Source organism: Rhynchophorus ferrugineus, unplaced genomic scaffold (assembly GCF_030347505.1).
Source record: "Rhynchophorus ferrugineus isolate W39M unplaced genomic scaffold, kcgeb_rfMv2 rfM4, whole genome shotgun sequence".
NCBI lineage: Eukaryota > Metazoa > Arthropoda > Insecta > Coleoptera > Curculionidae > Rhynchophorus > Rhynchophorus ferrugineus.
In genome coordinates, this window is record NW_027472583.1 from 43,932,171 (window position 1) to 43,948,779 (window position 16,609).

Sequence of the window (16,609 nt, forward strand, 5' to 3'; positions counted from 1 at the left end):
CCACAGTGTAGTTGGAAGAAAAGTTAATAGGGGTCAAAATTTCGCTACCTCCAATATCTAGATGGGGTTATAATCGCTTATACAAGTAATTTGATTGGTCAGATCAAATCTCAATTATAGGTATCTGTAATGAAAATATATTAGATTTCGCAGCTGGTTGGTGTATTGATTGTGGCCGAGGGTAATACACATTAATTGCGGGATCTGTCATATCAGTGTTTGATATGAAGAGTCGTACGCCAAGGTCGGCAATATTGGAAGAGAGTGACAGTCCCGGTAGCGTCAGAATCGACAGAGCGGGAAAAGTGTGTGTTGTGTAGTAAAAATAAAAAAATATCTAACATCAAAAGTGGGATATCTCCTTGTCAAATATTTACGAGAGGAAAGAACTTACACAGCTTAAATTGTCAAAATTCACCGGTAGACAGAAAAAGCACCAGGGATCGAACGAGATAACACGGAGGGTTTCAATAAGAGTGTTGTCTCTCGTGTTTTATACACAAGCTGTACAAGCAAGAAGTGTACCTGTACATTCCAAGTTCACTACCGCTACGGAACAGATGGTAACAGATGCAGAAAATATTTCATATTAAAATATAACATTTGCATGTTAATATTATTGTATTTTTATACAGAAAAACTAAATATCATTTGGAAATATAATTATTTTTCTTCAGCAGTATTTAGATAAAACTTTTTGTAGATATTATAAATACTTCTAGATTAAAACAATATGCTAGATATTTATTACTCTATTTAGAATTATAATTATTATTTTGCTGTTGGTTGTTAATTCTGTACAGATATTTTGAAAAATAAAATGTAAAGCTATTTATGTAAAAATATAAATATTTTAACGTTTACGGTATATAAATAATTAAAAATATTTAAAATGACGTTATAAATGACTATTTGAATATATTCGCATGTAACAAACAGTGTTTAGATCAATTTTTATTCTAAGTGTTCGAGATATGTTCAAATATCAATGTTGTATTTTGAAATCAATGTTTCGACAACAAAAGAGCATTTATGTAAATCTACCTTACTAAGTTTTGCGGTATATATTGTAATATTTAGGAACTTATAATAGCATAGCAGGTCCATATTTAGGGACATGCATATAAAATTATATATATATATATATATATATATATATATATATATATATATATATATATATATATATATTTCAAATATTATTTCGTTTTTAATAATATTTTAAAAATTTAACAAATACAAATTTTAATTTTGGGACCGGCTTACTATGTTTATTATATTGGAATTAGAATAATATTAAAATTAACACAATACAGCAATGTAAATTATCTTTGCAACAACAAAATACAATTCAATTTTGAGTTAGTTCTAGAGATAAATTTATTTAGATTGTAATAATAGATCAAAATAAAATAACTAAATACCAATCGATTGTTTAAAATAATTCAATATTTTCAATGAGTATTTCTATTTATTATGTCTAACCAACTATTTATTAGGTTTGATCTAGATATCTACATACTATTAAGTTTAATAAAAAATTGAGCTAAGCTAATAAATGTTTCCCAATTAATCACATATTTATTTCTCAATTTTATCCGATTGTCTTAACTCATTGCCGCTCTATGTATTAAATATATGCTTTTTATGAAATATCAACCTATTCATTTGATACTAAAAGAATCCTGATTCGGATATTGAAAGTAATTCTTTGTAATTTGTTTAATAAATATTATATATTTTAATAATGTTAAATAAATATAGCTATTAATTTAATTTAATAAATTTATTTATTTATTGCTTTGCTGCTTGTTTTTATAGAAGATGCCAAAAGTTTTTAAATTATCAGGGTATGGATCTGATTGCGTCTCTAATCAGTTAAATAGAATAGAAACGAAATAATGAGTCCTCTCTTATCAGTAAACTGTGTTAGAGAGGTAAGTGTTAGTCTGGAAAGCATCCATAGGAAACTTAGGCATATGCAGCTCTTCGAGCGATATAAATGGTTCCTTCATACACTATTAGGTAATATAATACGAAGAGATTTAAAAGAACTTAAAGATAATATATCATTTTCAAAAACATATAATAAATTTAATAGAGTTTTATTTAAGAAGACTTGGAACTTCTGAGAACTAATAAAAAATATAGAGGCAGATTAGGTGATGAAGAAATGCAAAAGTTATGTAAAAGAATAACGTTTTATTAGGTTTTGTTAGTCATAATATTTTTTAATAATTCGTTGCAGAAATGGAAGCCGACATGGATTTATTACTGCAGCTGAATTATTAATGAGTTTGGTCACTTCGTAAATATATATAAAATGATTTTGTGTTACTTTTTTTTGAAACAGGCCTGAAAAGAGATGAAGAGGCACTGAATAAATAAGTATTGTCTACAATAATACCTTGATCAGATAGACAGAAGAAAAAAATGATAATGGTAGAACTGTGAACGCTCGATCGATTCAAAATTAACAACTTGATAATTGGCAGTGAAACTTACTTTGAAATAGTGATTCTGACAATGAAAATAACAGTGACTAAATTATAGTAACTCTAATTACATTGTGATCTGAATTACCAAAACAGAGTGATAAATGAGGAAACGACTAAAGATGAGTATATTATTAATATAAAATAGCTGTAGAAAATCGTATTGTAGAGTATGAAAGATTCGTGTGCATATATATGTGTAAATATCAGATATACTTGAGCTTTAGGTTAGAATAATATTAACTTAGAGATAAATAATATAAATTGTTTTGGAGGTAGTAAATGCATTAAAGACAATGCAGCTAATAAATCAAATTTCTATTAAATCTAATAACAAAATGTACACGTTAGCAACAGAAGAAACTATACAGTAATAGAGTGACATCAAGTATTGCAACTGTTTAATTAAATGTAGTTTAAGTTTTTCCATAATATATGAATTAGATGTAAAATACTGTTAAAATAAATTAACATATATTTTAAATCTTCCTGAACGATTTTCTTAGTAGTCATCAACTTTTTAGTTTCACAAAAAACCATAATATTCTTTATTCAACTTATTTAGTTCAATTAATTAATTAATACGCCATCAAGACGTTTAATGTATTGCCTGCCGCAATTTGTAAACTCGTTTAGAATCAGACAAAATTTTCCTTCCCATTTTTTTCTAGTTGAAAAGAGACACAATACTCTCTGATTAGTTCGAACGGGTGAACGAATAAGCCTATGAAAGTCGTCCGGTGGTCAGATGTATGAAAAATTCTTGAAAACAATAGTAATAAGAAGTTATATCTCTAACATATAAACTGTTGTGGCTGTATAACTAACTGTTTTTTAAATGTACTATAATGTTAAAATAAATTATATTTGATGAAGATTTTTGTTCAATTATTTTATTTAGAATACGTATGTACTAACAAATATTGTGTTAAATGACGTATGGACAAAATAACTTTGAACATACTATATATATACGACACGGCTTTCTAGGACGCTATTTCTTTCGATAGATGGTAGACTCTCTAAATAATGGAGCTCTTGTAATTTAATTTTTTTCGAAACTGTTTGTTCTGCAATCAGTACGACGATAAATTCGTCTCTGAAATGTATCAATTTTGTCTTAGAAGTTAGTCTTTATGAAAAATTTTGTAAGCATTGTTTATATATACCTCTAGTATGTAATAAAACCTGTATGGGTCATTTAATAGCCTTTGTTAGCGATTAGTGTTAAGGAATCATTTGATCTGATCGGCCAATGCCAGATACTCCGTTATTGTAATTTCGAATTATATTCAGTGTCATAGACATTTTTTTATTACGATTGGGCACCTTTACTTTTTCAACAGCTTGCATGTTTGTAGTGTTAAGGATATCTCATTTATCCTTCCATTTGCATACAGTAATAATAAAATTATTGAAAATTGTCAGTTATTATTACAGAAACATAATCGTAATCCTATACTGGCAATAATATGATTTAATTAGTTTGGTCATTAAAATAATTTATCTGAAACGTATATCGTACCTATATTTTTTAAATACATTTTCAAATTATATACCACTAAAAATAACATCGTGTTCCAAATTGTTCTCTGAGGTGTCAGTAGGTCGAACATCATTCGATACCCCTGTTAAGCAGTTTGACTAAAACCTAGCTGAAGAAATTATTAATTATTATTTAAATATTTTTTTTAAGTCATTACAAACTAAATAATATTTAAAATATTATGGATGTGTCTCTAAACAAGTGCCTGCTATATTATAATAAGCTTATTTTTGTGATAATATGATTAGTTTATAGGTATAACAGAAAAATATCCATGATTTACACAGGGCGTCGATACAAACATCAATTATGTTATATTCTTATCTATATTATAATATATGCCATAAGTTTAATACTGTCTAGATTTATATAAACTCTCTTTTGTAGTCGAACTATTGGTTTCAAAGTTCACTATCTTAATGTGAAAATATCTCAAAAACTTAGAATAACAATTAATCTAAAGGCTGTTCAGTTTCCATTCACTTCAGTTGAAACTTACAAAATTTAAATTGAAGTAGTCATTTATATTTCACTTTAAATATTTTTAATTCTTTATACATCGTCAAACTTAAAATATTAGTGCATTACATACATTTTTATTTACTTTAAAATTCAATATGTTATTAAATAAAGTGAAAAATATCAGATATTCTCTTTTAATCTAGAAATATTTCTTATATCTAGAAAAAGTAATAATTTAAATACCATTACATATATTTTCAATATAAAAATAAAATAATATTAAAATAGAAAAGTTCTTAAAAGGAAATAGGTTATATTGTGACCTGAAAATGTTTCTACTAACGAAAATAAATAATGAAACTGTTGTTCAGTTTTTATGAGACACTATGAATCATATTACTTATATATTAACATATTTTATACTTAGGGCAAATATATATAACCATATTACAGTCAAAAACTTATAACAGATAACAATTAAAGAAATGTTAGTAAATAGGGAATTGTAACGTTTTTTTTTTGTACGTAGTAGTATACCCCTGGTCAAATATATAACCATATGCATTTACTACCGCACTTAATCTCTATTAACCGCTCCTTACTTAATCACTACCATATGGTAAGTTCATAAAAAATTAACACTATTGTTTTTTCTGATATATACACTTCACAGCACTATAAAATATCACACACGTTGATTCATTTCAGTTTAGATCCTACCAAATTTTGTAATATCTTGCTGCCATCATTATTGTGAGATTCAATCTTGATGCCTTCATAATTGGCTGATTTTTTTGCTAAAATTTATCTTTGATTAAAAAAAAACTAACAGATTTTTGGGTAGGAGGTAGGACAAAATGACATAGTGATGATTTATATAATGTGAGCGTTATTTATTATTATTTACCTGAAGAGACGTTTGGAAAATGGATAGTGGCACATCTGAACTGAACGATGGTCGATGAATGAATGATCTAAAGTACCCTTCAATAATATCTGAAACCAACGTCCTGGGATTGCCAAAGATTTGTTATGGTTTAGTAGTCGTCTCTGCTGGCACCCCGCGCGTTTTCAATACCTGAGATAATATTTCTGGGTATATTGTGGGTTGTTATTCAAATTTTTGATTATACGTTTTTACTATTAGATATTTCTAAATACGCTTTCGATTAAATGATTTAGTTATATGGGTACGACATAGATGTATTAGCCTAATTTAAATAATATAACATATTATGGATATACTTATATTTTTTCCATGACTGAATATTTTCTCTTATATCTTTGACTACCCTTTTTATACTGATATTTTACTGTCGTACCTGCAGCATAATTACGGTATCACAAAAATTAACCTACAATAGCAAAGCAAATATTTGTTTAGGAACATGTTAATAAAATTCCAAATATTATTTGAAAAAAAAATTGAAAATTTAACAAATACAAATATTAGTTTTGGTGTAGGCTTGGCATGTGTATATTGAACTTTATTGGGCTGTTGGAAAATGCAATTACATTTTAAAGCCGGCTTGGTTGGCGCAATGGTAAACGCAATATAACAGTCCACCTACTGTTGCAATAGTCGCGGGTTCGAATCCTGACGAAGCATGCGTAAAATAGTACAAGGAAAATGATCCCAGTCATGCCAGTAACCAGACTGGGTAAGACCGTATGCCGAGGACTGTGTTTGGAACCTACGTTAAACCTCAGATTCAGTCCAGGTAAACCCTCATTCGTAAAAAGGGCATTAATATATTAAAAAAATATATTTTAAAGGAGTTAATCCTTCCAATAAATTTATTTAGGTTATAATATAATAATAATTTAATTATTATATTGTTGAAAATAGTGGCATCATTATATAAAAATATAAAAATACATATAAAAAATAGATATAATATACCCAATCCATGGTTCAGAATAAATCAATATTGTTAATATAAGATATCTGCATCTGTGTTATATGTAACCAGTTAATAGCTTGGACCTAGATATATTTGTTACTATTTAGGTTAACAAAAAATTAAACTGAAGTAATAAAAAAATTCCGAATTAATCAAATATTTATTTCTCAATATTATCCAATTATGTCTTTACTCGTTGTTGCTTTATAAATATATGAGTCTGACCTATGACTATATATGATGAAAGTTATTCCTTGTAATCTATCTAATATAGATTATATAGTTTAATAATGTTCAAGAAATAAAATTGTTAATTTAATATTATAAATCTTATTTGTTGTTTCAGCGCTTGTATTTACTCTGATTAAAAATGCCAAAACGGTTAAATAGTCAGAATCTAGATCTGACTGCGTCTTAATACTTAATACTAATATAAGCTCTGAGAACCTGTAAAGACAAAGAGCGGTACAACACAAGCAGTTAACGAATCAAGATCACCTTGATCTTAGCGCTATTCCATACAAATTTATGAAATGTATAAAAGTAATCAGTAATTTTGTCGACGTAAATATAAATTTACATAATTATTTCAGAGAAACTGTTAGTCTGGAGAGATTCCATAGAAAACTTAGGCATAGGAAGCTCTTCGAATGATGTAAATCATCATCTCATACATTATTTGGAAACATAACACGGAGAGGTTTAATGTAACTTCAAAATATTTTTTAGCCGTCTTGAAGGCGCAGTGGTAATAGAGATGGGATGGTCCTCCTACTGTTGCGATAGCCGCAAGTTCGAATCCTGCTGGGGCATGGCCATAAATTTATGTTTGTGATTGCTTAAAAAAAAAGGAAAGAAGAGCAAGGAAAATGATCCCAATCACGCCTGTAACCAGGCTGGGTAAGACCGGATGTCTTCTGGGATGATTTCTAGGTCCGTAGGCTTAATGTAGAGGACCGTGGTTCGGAGCCCACGTTAAAAGACTAAAATATATTTTTAAAAAAATTAATTTGTTTTCTTACTCTACATTTTTTTAAAAAAAATTTATTTAATGCCATTTTCAAATAATTAATTTTATTATTTTAACGAGTCTTGGATCTTTAGAAATGGAACATTGACCCACTCTTGGAGAAACACTAATAAAGAATTTAGAGACAACATAAGTTGATTCAAAAAGATGCAAAAGTTAGATTAACGTTTTATTAGGTATTGTAAATCATAACATTTTTAAATAACGCACTGCATATACAGAAGAAGGCATGGCATGGCTCTATTACTGGAGCTGAATCAGTAATACGCTAAATTTATATTAAATGCTTGTGTGCAACTTTTTTTTGGAAACAACCCTGAGATACTGAAGAAATAAGTATTGTCTACAATAATATCTTCAGTTTGGATAAACTCCATTAAAATTGACAACTTGTAGAATTGTGAACAAGGGCTCGATAGTTTCTAAATCAACAATTTGGTAATTGACTTGAACAATGACTCTGATAGTGAAAGAGACACCGGCTGAACATAAGTCCCTCCAAGGGTGATACACTGATTATAGCGACCCTCCAGCTTTTTAATACCATTTTTATAGTGGGATTTGTCCTTTACTTCAAAATAGGCCTCAGTTTCGGCGATCATCTATTCATTCGACGAAAATTTCTTCTCAGCAAGCATACTTTTGAGATCTGAAAACAGGGGGTGCGATCTGGATAATACGGTGGATGAGGAAGCAATTCAAAACCCAATTCATGGATTTTTGCCATCATTTTCACTGACTTGTGACACAGCACATTGTCTTGGTGAAGCAGCACTTTCTTTTTCTTCAAATGCGGTCGTTTTTCGGCGATTTCGTCCTTTAAATGGTTCAATAACGCAATGTAATAGTCGCTGTTGATGGTCCAAAATTATTCCATGCGCATCCCAAAATACAAACGCCGTAACCTTTCCAGCCGACTGTTTTCCCACATTTTGGAGCGGGTTCATCATGTGCAGTCTACTCGGATGATTGTCGATTGGACTTCGGAGTGAAATGATGGAGCCATGTTTCATCCATTGTTACATATCGATGCAAAAACTCGGGTTTATCACCCTTGATCATCTTCAAACACTGCTCCGAATCATCAACTCGTCCTTGTTTTTGGTCAAAAGTGAGCTCGCGCGGCACCCACTTTGCACAGAGCTTTCTCAGACCTAAATATTCGTGAATGATATGACGTACATGATCAGTTGATATCTTTAAAGTGCCTGCTATTTCATTCAATTTCAATTTACGGTCTTCAAGATCATTTTGTGGATTTTTTTAACGTTTGCAACGGTAACAAACTCTTTTGGGCGTCCACTGCGTTCACCGCCTTCGGTGCGCATTTCACCTTGTCTACACTTAGAATACTTGATGGTTGATTTTCCTGGGGCAGTGTTCGGAAACTCGGTATCAAGCCAAGTGTTTGCTTCAACTGTATTTTTCCCTTCAAAAAGCTATATTATCAATACGCGAAATTCCTTTTTATACATTTTTTTCACAATAACAAAAGTTGCTTCACTCAAAATGCTATTATTTACAAATTAATGATCCGACAGATCTCAAATATTATACACGCACCTTTTAAGGGTTATGGCTAACTAAAAAACTAAATATGGATTTAATTGTATTAGCGCCATCCGTGTATCAGGCCGGCGACTTTTCAATTGACCTGTTATGATTAATATAGAATAATTGTAGAAAATCTTATTGTAAAATATGAAAGACTCGTGCGCATAGATATATGTGTAATTGTTCAGAATGCACATGAGCATTAGTTTAGATTGTATGATGACAGAAATAATACTAACTCTTTTGCCGAGAGTAAATCCATTGGAATCTAATTATGATGAAAAGGTACACGGCAATAACCGAAGAAACTAAGGAGAAATAAAGTAATATCAAATATTGCAGCTGTTTAAATAACTGTAGTTAAGTTCTTCAATAATATATGAATTAGATGTATTATAGTGTTACAATTAATTATACCTTCCTTCAGCTTGAACTATTTCCTTATTAGTTCCATACATTTTTTAGATTCACAAAAAACAACACAATATCCTCTATTCAAGTTATTTTGTTCAGTTAATTATTAATAAATTCTTATCAAATTATTAATATATTCATATCCATATAAATATTGGAAACAATACCTCATAATATTTTAAAACTAATATTGTCTTTAACCATAAAATTATTTATTATATTATGGCGTCTATAAACCACAAATTTTACAAATTTGTATAGGTTGGCAGTCTAATTCAAATATTGTGTTAATAGTTGGACTGTCCCTGAAAAATATTTGTATAACATTTATATATGTTACTGTGCAGTAACAATAAAAAAAATAATTAAAAATATATTATGCATACATTAAATCAACAGAAAATTTGCATAACCTTCTAAAATTCACTATTGGAAATAAAGTTCATATTAATAAATGAATGAAAAAACTATAATGATACCAGTATGTTTTCATCTTCGGTTAAACAAATTATTATATTATCGTATCTATTAATCGGTTTATCTCATAATACCTTTCATAAATTCAATTACATTTACGCATTAATATCTTCAAATACATCAGGTACCATTTATCAGTTGTAAAACTGACATAAACATCAACAAAACTTCTATAACCCACGCCTTATACCTTCTATATAAAAGGAACGATCGGTTGGAGCGATGGTACCAGTCACCAGTGAATTTTCTGCATTGTCAAGTTAGAAAACTTGAAACCTTGTTAAACTTGTTCAGAATGGGCAACAGGCAAATTGGTAAGTAATAATTTATATTAGTCTTAAACCTAAAAACCTAGATTATTACATAATCTGAAGAAGTAATGTCGTCCCATTCAGGATAGCCAACTTTGATAGCAAGGAAAAGCACATGGAGTGATAGTCGGTTTATATGGTTAATGTAACAAAACCAAATCTTGGGAGTTGTTATCACTGGCAGAAAAATCTACTATTTGAATTTTTGACAGCTAGTTCTTTGCTACTGAATATACAGCTGTCTTAAGGTCAAGATTGTTCCAGAAACAATAAAGGAATAAGATAAATAAAGAAAAGCGTAACCGTATTTCTCTTTTAGGCCAGAGGGCATTATACAAATCCAGGCGCATTACCAACCATACATTACTGTGCTAGTTTACATGTGGTGCTCCACTCTCGCTTCCGACTTATTATTACTTACTATATCTTTTATAAATACTCAGTAACCATATACATCAGAATTTCAAAAAAACATAATCTATAGGATATTTTCCAGGATTTCATTATTTCACTAATAATTACGAGAAAATAAATTTAGTCGTATAACATATTTAATTCAAAAGAAGATTATTAATCTTCAAAAAAATATATTAAAAATTTTATTATGTGCAATTCCACTTAAAACAGCAATCTCATTTTTGCTTCAGATGTATCATTGCGAGAAATCAGAAGTGACGACCAAATCAGAATGAATATTACGAAAATATGTACGATAATTAGTATTGAAACTAGGTTTGTAGGAAGAATTATAGGTCAGTATAAAACAATTAAAAATTATTGAAAAATTTTAATAACCACTCATATTATAGGACGAGGTGGAACAACTATCAGAGAGATAAAAAACCATTCTGGAGCTAGTGTATTTATTACAAAAGAAACCCAAGACAATAAGACCTTTGCTCAAATAATGGGCCCAGTTGAAGCAATAAAAAAGGCTTATCATTTTATCAATAAGCTTGCAAGCGACCCTCGCATAGCTAAACCAATCACCATCATTTCCCCCTACAAAGCTAAGAAAGAACTACAAAGTACTTTCAGAAAGATTGTATGAGGGGCACTAAAGATCCTCTAGAAGTACAAAATATGTGATTATATAAATATTATCTTCATAAAACTATAGTTTGCTATTCTAAGAACTACCCATATAACCTTCCTCACTCCTTATTAAAAAATATTGTTAATATATCAGGTATTATCATATAGTTTTGTTCATCCTGCGAATATAAAAGAATTGGAAATCCCTCAAATCATTCAAATATGACCAATTTTAATTAATTGCTGCTTGTTTCATATCAAGAAAACAAGAGCTCCAAATACTTACCTGGGATATATATAATATATATATATATATATATATATATATATATATATATATATATATATATATATATATTCTAAATTTAAGCGTCAGGAATTTTATAAGAGCATATCAATTATTGAGATGGATCTAAAACTCCAGATAACGATTAAACTAAATTATCATTATCTGACTGGTATAAATCTGACACAGAGGGGGAGGAAATGTACATTACAATATATTAAAAGAGACTTATGGCATAAAAATTACCTGAGACAGTTATTAATGTTAAAATCAGAGAGAAATATGATTGCAGCCAAACAAGAAGCTAAGTTTGCAATGGATGTAATATTAGATGAAATGCGAGATAAATTAGGCATTGGCAATTTCAAAAGCAAATCGATTAACTTCAACAAGTACAAGGCATAATAGTTACTTTACAAGTATAAGTAAATGAGGTCGAAAAGAAAACAGAAGTAAGAATTTTAATAAAGACATGATTGAGTTTTATTTATTCAATAATGTAATCGAAGATAATGGGAGATGGGACAATGAGTTCAGTTATTATATAAGATTTGGGGTATATATAATTGTATAGATATGTTTTTTGTCACTTTGTCGATCGTCATTTCACTATACAATAGTACGGTGTTAATATAAAAAGGACGGGGACATACATAGAATAATAAATTAATAAATAAATAAAATCACTAACACAAATAGGGGGGCTAAAAGTACAAGTAGTGTGTACGCAATTTAAAAATAAACACAAATACAGGACTACAAACACAACCATTACGAATTAGAGCTTCTATACAGGCAGCACACTTCAACATCCATCCCGAAGTGGTAATGGTTATTTGGTCAGTAACACTTAACGTAGCATGGGATAGATTCTATGGAGAAAATCGATTTTTCGTAGAAATCCGAGAGGTCTGTCTGTATTTTCAACTGTTAAGGCAATTCTAAAATTTTGCAGAACATAATTAGTTCTAATCTGGATGAGCCGTAAACAGTCGTAACAGCCGTAAACACTCGCCTGCTCACGGCGGGCTCGAAGTGATCAAGTAACCATGCGAGAAACGACAGTGGCCCAATCTCATTCGATTCAAAGCTACGGCATGGTGACGAAGCACACAAACATCCATGATGGGGAGGAGAGAGGAGGCCGTCGATTTAACAGTACTATCCGCGCGCCCTTTTCTCAGTATACCAACATGAGAAGGAATCCACAGTAAACATGTCCTGATACCATTCAGATAGAGCGTACGGATGATTGACAGTGAGTCAGTGACCAGAGGATGGTTGAACATTTGTTCCAGGAAACATTCGAGAGCATTTCGGGAGTCGGTCAGGATTAGCCATTCTTTGAAGGATTGAGTTGTGATATAGGATAAAGCTTTTAAAGAGTTCAGCAGTCAATACTGAACCCTGTTCAGGAAGCTTGAAACGGAATGCCCGGTTGTCCACCACAAAGGCACTGCCAAGCCCGCTACGAGATTTGGAGTCATCAATATATATGTTCTTACGTCCAGGGTAAGTCAGTAATTGTCGTTAGATATGTTAGATTTTACAGACAAATAGATCCACAAGACCTAAAGGAATAAGTAAGCAATATAGAAGGAGAAATATAAGTGTTGTGAAATTTACTTTCTTACATATTTTTATAACTTGTAATATATCTATATATATATATATATATATATATATATATATATATATATATATATATATATATATAGTTTCTTGCAATAAATATAAACATATAAATAAATAAATTATATTTATTTTCTTACATATGCTTTACTTTCCATTTTATCTCCAAAATTATTTTTAAATAATAAAATATAAAAGTATCTTCACACTACATTTACAAGGCTTTGTTGTTATAATATTTATATATTAGTATTGTTATAATGTTCAATATTAGCATGTATGAAAAAAATACATATTGCTTCAGTTACCCTTTTTTTCTTTGAAAACTATCATGAAATTAAATATGTTTATAACACTTCTTCATATTACATCTATTAGATTATAGAAGAAAATTTTAGGTTAATATGTGAATTATGGATAATTTATACTATTTATATTTTTCTTCAAACATATAATCAAATCCTAGTAACTGTAGTGGAGTTCTGGAAGTCAAGAGCACCAGAATCAATCGTGCAATGACCCGTGACTGCACACGTGTTTATAAATTACTGTCAGCAACACGAAATACTGTACGATCAATGCTAAATGTCCAATAGTATATCAAAAACTCGAAATCCCACATTGAATTTGGTATCCCTATAGTTGAGCGTCCGAATCAACACTAGAGCAATGCAGTTATACAATCCCCTGATCAGAAGACTGTCTTGTGGCTGTCTTGGTCACTCGAAATGATAACAACATTTTATCAGTTATATCAGTTTCAGGATAATAGGTTAGTAAAAAACAGATTTTTATTGGTAGTAGTTAACCTATAAATAATAATATAATTTATAAACAAAATTAAAAAATACAGTATAATTTGGGGATCCATAAAGAAACTAAATGTGAAACATCTAAATGTTTATTGTGTTAGCGTTGAATCCTCATCAACAGAAGTTGCAATTGCCCATCTTGAAACATTCGATGCTAGTAAAGGAGCAACTAGTTACTTATATTTACACGTTTCAGAAAATACACAGAATATCTACACCTGAAACTGATGTAAATGTATTTCTGTGCTTTAAATATTATTCCTAAATTAAATTCGTGTACTGTTTCGTACATTCGTGCATTTTGTACATTTGAAACTCACAAGCCTCACAATTATTTCAAAATAACTAAAAATTGCCAAACATTTCTATTTTAAATATGATTTTATTTTCTAAAAAAAAAACATTAAGAATAAGTAAAACCCTTAAATTATTTGTAAGCTTCAGTCGTTTATATGATCCAAGAAAATCGACATTTGTGATCCGAGATCACATTCACTATGATTTATCAGCTAGATATTGTAATTTATTTTCTGTACAAGCAGAATTCTCTGGAACAGTTAATACACTTATTAAAAAGTATTTGTATATTAAAATTGTATTAATGTACATCAGAAAACAAATCTAAAATATGTTCCTAGATGAACATTTTTGACGAATTTATGTCGTTTATTAATAGGAAATTAAATATGAACTATCATCAAGGAACATTAGAACGAATAATGTGTTCTTAGCATTATGTTGAACACAATATCCGTGTTTACAATCTAAAAAATCTCAAACTTAACGAAGTCATAATTACTATTATGAATAGAACATAAATAAATGTATTCATTAATTATAACGAATTGTTGGTAAAAACGGAGGAGATGACGACGAGTGGCCTTTTCACCAAGTAATATTCATAAGCGTCTTCAGTTTATTTCGAGTTATTTTTGAACAGGCAACCTAATAGTGGAATTTCATTATGGGAAACAAAAGAAGAAATTCAGTAGAATGTCGTCAACGCATTTGTTATCTAGGATCATGAAATGGACCAACAAAATTAGCTCCTAACTGACCTTACCTTCAACACCCAATACCCAGTCCTCTATGGAGACGGAGAGTAATTCCAAAATTCCTCTTTCAAACGTTTTAGTCCAACGAAAGTACAATGGAGGGAGGATTACTACTACTATTCAGACTACGTCACAAGAACTATATTGAATGTCCTAATTTACAGGGTCATTAGCTTATCCGTACCTTACTTCCTAGAAATCGATGATGTTTAGAGTATAGTAAACAGAAGGATCCAAGAAATGAGCAATAATTTTAAATGCTTACACACTGTAGAAAGCCAAATAGAAAAAGAAATAGAAAGACTAAATAATTGTCCTTTACAGTTATCCCATTTATTAGATGCGTGAAATATATAATTTATTCAAAATAACAGCGAACTCATCACGATAAATAACTTATTGCCAATCGTAATTTGTAAATTGGTTTTAACATCAAACAATATTATACTACTCATTTTATTCTAATTAAAGAGAAGCACAATGCTATATAATGCGACCGAACGTAACCGAGTCAACCTACAAAATTCATTTAGTTGTCAAATATCTGCAAAGTTCTTCAAAATATTAGTGTTATGATGTGAAATATTAGTGATGATATGATGTGATATATTAGTTAGTGATATGAAACATAAGAGATTATAAACCGGTAAGCATTTTTTTTTGGCTTCGCTTTACTTCTTTTGTTATATTTGATTCGAAGAAGGTCCTCAACAGTAAAATGCGTAAGTATTGGTACTATTACATATTAACTTGGTGGGGTTTTTATTGTAAATATGTTTATCGTGTTGTATCTGCATTAGTATTGACTAGTATGCATTAGTATGGACACTATGACTAAAATCACTAAAAAACAATATAATTTTTGATCCACCGAAAAGAAAGCTTCTACATACCCGGATGTTAGTTCTATGTTATTCAGGATTAAATGTATTAAATATATGAAAAGAGTGAGTATTTTTTTCAATATAAGCATAATTTAACACAGTTATATCAGAGATAACTTACTGTTATGCAGTGTTAGTCTGGAAAGCACCATAGAAAACTGCCATCCATAGAAGAGACCCAGTAGGACTCTCAGATATTGCTTTTAAAAGATTACAATTATTGCCTACAAAACAATTAAGGAAAATTTGTTATTTCAATTTATGTATAGACATAGATATATCAAAATGAAACATTCGGCCATCCTTAACAGGATGCTTTCGGGTAAATGAATGTGGCTCGGTGAATGGAGGTAAAACGAAATGAAACAGTGGTGTTTACATTATGTGACCGTTATTTATTGGCAATATAAAAAAAATTGAAAAATACAAATAATAAAACGGATGGCAGCGGTGTTACCTGGAGTCGAGGCTTGGGCAGTCGATGGTGGCACGTCTAAACCAAACGAGGGTTCAGCACTGAATGAATCGAAATACCCTTCAATAACATCCCAGATAAACGTCTTGGGGGTACCGCCAGCTATTCGTTATCGGGTTCTAGTTGGCGCTGCTGGCACCTCGCCCGTGTTCAACATCTGGGATTATATTTCTGTGAATTGGGGATTATAGACCGTTATTCCACGATGTAAAATTCGACATGCCTCAAGGTCGCTAC

General features: G+C 30.1%; 2 protein-coding genes across 2 annotated transcripts in view; one reads left to right on the forward strand and one right to left on the reverse strand.

Annotated features, from left to right (window-relative positions):
• Window positions 1-16,609, reverse strand: part of LOC143195345 (sodium channel protein 60E) — a 301,968-nt gene that overhangs the window by 260,325 nt on the left and 25,034 nt on the right.
• LOC143195742 (tudor and KH domain-containing protein-like) lies at window positions 186-11,307 on the forward strand. The gene is made up of 3 exons (XM_076403175.1): window positions 186-563; window positions 10,841-10,945; window positions 11,003-11,307. The coding sequence occupies exons 2-3, from the start codon at window positions 10,882-10,884 to the stop codon at window positions 11,242-11,244; spliced, it is 306 nt and encodes a 101-aa protein (XP_076259290.1). The 5' UTR covers window positions 186-563; window positions 10,841-10,881; the 3' UTR covers window positions 11,245-11,307.